This window comes from Nannochloropsis gaditana, assembly GCF_000240725.1.
Source record: "Nannochloropsis gaditana CCMP526 unplaced genomic scaffold scaffold031, whole genome shotgun sequence".
NCBI classification, from domain to species: Eukaryota; class Eustigmatophyceae; order Eustigmatales; family Monodopsidaceae; genus Microchloropsis; species Microchloropsis gaditana.
In genome coordinates, this window is record NW_005803922.1 from 1 (window position 1) to 3,852 (window position 3,852).

At 63.3% G+C, this 3,852-nt stretch overlaps 1 protein-coding gene across 1 annotated transcript; it reads left to right on the top strand.

The window, feature by feature from the left end:
- Positions 1-1,668: 1,668 nt before the first annotated feature.
- NGA_2013110 (uncharacterized protein) lies at positions 1,669-2,473 on the top strand (the record flags this gene model as incomplete). The annotated part of the gene is made up of 1 exon (XM_005856154.1): positions 1,669-2,473. A coding segment is annotated over one exon (778 nt), but the record flags the coding sequence as incomplete, so codon positions are not given.
- Positions 2,474-3,852: the final 1,379 nt, after the last annotated feature.

A 3,852-nucleotide genomic window follows, 5' to 3' on the forward strand; every position in this document is an offset into this window, starting at 1 on the left:
GGACCACGCTGATGGCAACACTAGAGAATCCGCCGACGAGCGTCATACGATCGAGTTCTCGGTGCAGGCCATGGCCCGGCGTCGGCATGAGATGGGCTGGCTCCTCTCCGAGGGCCTGCCAACCGACCCCGCTGACTTCCAGACTGCCATGGTCTTCCCGAATGAGAGCGGGAAGCGGGCGATGGTGATGCACGCAGACACGCTCTCGGAAGCTGTGGGCGGTTTCGTCTTCGTCGACCCACAGCCTGGAGCTTGGGCATGGGTCGCGGACGAGCAGGAGCGGAACCGTTCGGCGGCCGTAGGGACGGTGGAGCTGAGCTTGCCCCCTGGGACGCCAGTGACGGTGCGACTCGTGGCTGCGATGGGCCCACCTGCTTCCGGTTTGCCGGGTACAGCGTTCGAAGAGATGGGCCTGCGCCTCGAGGGCTACGCCGCGCATTTCGACGCCCACTTCCACGGGGCCCGAGACGGGTGGGACGCCATCTGGCACGAGGCCTTCACGCCTGCGCCTCCCTCCTCCCCGCCCCCGCCTCCGTCCCCGCCCCGTACCTTTAGCGGCCATCTGCCCACCCTCATCACTCAGGACTCCTCGCTTCGCCGCCTCTACTACATGAGCGCTCTGTCCCTCCTCGCCACTGGCCGCACCTCCCTCTCCGCGTTCAGCCACGGGGTCCCTGGCCTATCCTCTTTCGTGACCGGCTTCGGGAATACCTGCTGGACTCGTCCCGGGCACTTGGCTCCGGCTGAAGTCGAATGCGTCAAGCCAGCCAGGCCGCGCGAGACGCTTCACACGCCCGTCTACATTGGGGCCACGGCGCAATTTTACTGGGACACCTCCCTGCGCGTCTTGCTCACGGCTTTGCTGGACCCTGCCGCCATGCGCCGGTACATCCTGACCATGCTCTCCTTAGAGGGGCAAGGTTTTGAGCGTTCGTTTGGCTTGGACGGGATGACGGGCGAGCCTTTGGGCTATGAGTACGCCTTCAACGCCCATTCCGTCTTCACCGTCATTGCCACCTACGTCCGCGTGACGAACGACACAGCCCTCCTCGACTTGAAAATCGGGACCGCGGAGAGAGGGAAAGGAAAAATGACGGTGGGCCAGCGGCTGGAGGAGGTGGCGCTGGATTGGAGGCGTCGACGCGTGCCCAAACCCGGAAGCAAAGGGAGGGAATCAGAGGCGGGGCGTGCTGGGCCGATGCCTGGTGGCGGGCTCAGGACGATGAGTGGCAGCGACGCGGAAGCTGTTGAGGACCGAGAGATAATGTCATGGCACTGGCCGGGGGACAGGAGGCGCAGTTGCAACACTAGAACGAGTGGGAGCGAGGAATTTGCAGAGTCGCCGCCTCCAAAAGGTGTAGGGGGGTTGGAGGGAGCGGTGGGCACTGTAGACGAGGACGGGGTCTCCAGGGGGGAAAGAGCTCCAGAAGACGACGAGGACGATGATGGATATTTTTATATCGCAGACTACGGCCCGCGCCCAGAAAACTTCCTGGAATGCGTCCCTACCTACATCCATGTGGTCCCGGCGCTCCAAGCTGCCAACGTCGAAATAACGGCCTCCCTCGCTACGCTGCGGTCCGCGGAGGGCAATCGCTCAGGCGCGGTGAGATTGGCAAAGATGGCCCGGCGGTTGGCGAGAGAGACTGTGGAGCACCTCTACATGCCCGGGGGGGCTGGGACGTGGGGATGCCTGTACCCCGACAAGGAGTACTCGCTCGTGCCTGTCCGGCACATCGTCGACTTCGTTTACGTGTCCCGGGGCCTCGCACTTGCGTCCAAGGCATGTGCGGCCATCGACAAGGCGTATGGCTTGGCAGGGAACAGTACCCCCCTTTTCCCCCCTGCCATTGCAGGCGCCATGTCACTTTTCTTCCACGACGAGCTTCGCACCCCGTCCTGGACGCGGGCGCTCAGCCTGTACGACGAGCTCAACCTGAAGGTCCCCCGACCTCGCTCCATCCTCCGGCCCGACCACGGGATAACAGGCGCCTTCGACGCTTGGGCTGCGCTGGCTGTGGAGGCCCTTGCCTACAATGACGAGGGAGACTGGGACGAGGCATTGGAGGTGTTGCGCTCGATGGCTGCTGCCACCCAGGACGGTCCTTTTGGCCAGGCACATGAAGTGACGGAGATGACGCAAAGCGCTTTCAAGACCACAAGGGGCTTCACGCGCTTCGCGGCTGACAATGGTGGGAGCTTCGGGGAAGTGATACTGCGTGGTGTCTTTGCCTACAATCCCCCTTTTCTCGCGCCGGTGGAGGAGACAAAAGCCTTCAAAGGCCTCGAGCGGGCTATCCAAGACGGAGGTCAAGGAGCAAGGGGAGGGCTGTTCGCGACACTGGAGGGCTTGCGGACACCGTGGGGGATGGCGTCCTTGGAAATAGGCGGCGGAGAAGAGGAGTCAGGCGGAGTGCAGATAAAAGATCTGAAATCTTATACATAGCTGTAAATTTGAGGTACTTGGGACACAACGGGGGAAAATCGGACACATGTACAAGGTAACTCCCAACGAGAAAGAGGAAGAATAAAAGCGGCATATGCGCTCGGCATACGACACCACGCGGGCAATTTGCTTTTGTTATCTATCTATTTCTCTTTCTGTACCAAGGAAAGGATTTTACTTTCCTGTGTCGCTCGAAAGCAGCCATTTTTCATGCACATAAGCAAATCATGGATCAATCGCTCCCCCATCAGGCCGCGCGCGAGCCTGACTTTGAGCTTGGTGGGAAGACGGAGCCCGTGAGATGAAAGGGCGGAAAATCAAAGAACCCCACAGGTCGTGTGCCAAGCTTTGCCATTAGCACCGTTACCCAATCCGAAGCCGCTGGAAGAAAGGCAGTCCACTCGAAATTTCGCCGTTTCTGTCCTCTACTACCGGTCTCGCGGGCCCTGGCAATTTGGCTTGCCCCCTGATTTTGCCCGTAGCACTGGGAGAGGACAGCGACGCCGGTGATCCTGCCGCAGAGACTTCCCCCCTGGCCCCTTCTCGCACGGGCGACAATGTGCCCAAGGAACCTGATTTCTCCTCGTACAACCCTCTCGCTCCCCCTTCTTCTCCTTCTCCGCCACCTACCCTCCCTGTCTCCTCTCCCCTCCCATCCGAGTCCTCCACGCCTCCCTCCCGCCCACCGCGCTGCCCCCTTCCGTCCTGCAGGGCGGGGGGGCGCGTGCCTGTTCTTGCTGGGGAGACATGGGTCCTGAGGCAGGACGGACCAGATGCATGTAGGAAGGGGGGTGGTCGGGCGGAGGGAGCGCAGACGCGTACTGTCGTGGAGTGCTGGGGGCGGAGCGAGGAAGGCTGGAGGACTTGCCTGCTTCCCCTCCCCTCGAGGGCGGGGGAAGGGCGCCACGCCCGCCCGTCACTGGATGCGAGGGCAGCGTGTCCCACTGGAAAGGGGCAGGGAGAGGGGAGGAAGGGGAGGAGACAGCGGATAAGGCGGTGGCGGCGCCGTCCTGAGCGGTCCCGACCGAGCGGCCTACGCCCGCCCCGCATTGGCTGCAGAATTTGGGAGCATGTCCCTGGAGCTGAGAGCCGCACTGGCTGCAAAAGCGCGGCGTCAACGTGACCGTGTCGGGAGAGGCGGGCATCCCCCCACCCTCGGCTGGCCCCAAAGCCCGTAGCTTGGCGCCCGCGAGTGGAGGGGCCGGGTGGGGAAGATCGAAGGGGAGGCTGGCCTGGCGGGGGCTTAAGGTGCTGGGGGAGCCGAGGGAGGCGGTCGCCCGATGGTGGGGGGGGCGGAGCGGAGAGGGTCCACCCGCCGGGGCTGAGACCCCCGGCGTGAGAGAAATGCCAGGAGGAGAGGGGGGCTTGCTCGCGCCACCCGCAAGGGGTTTGGAGGGGGAGGAGGG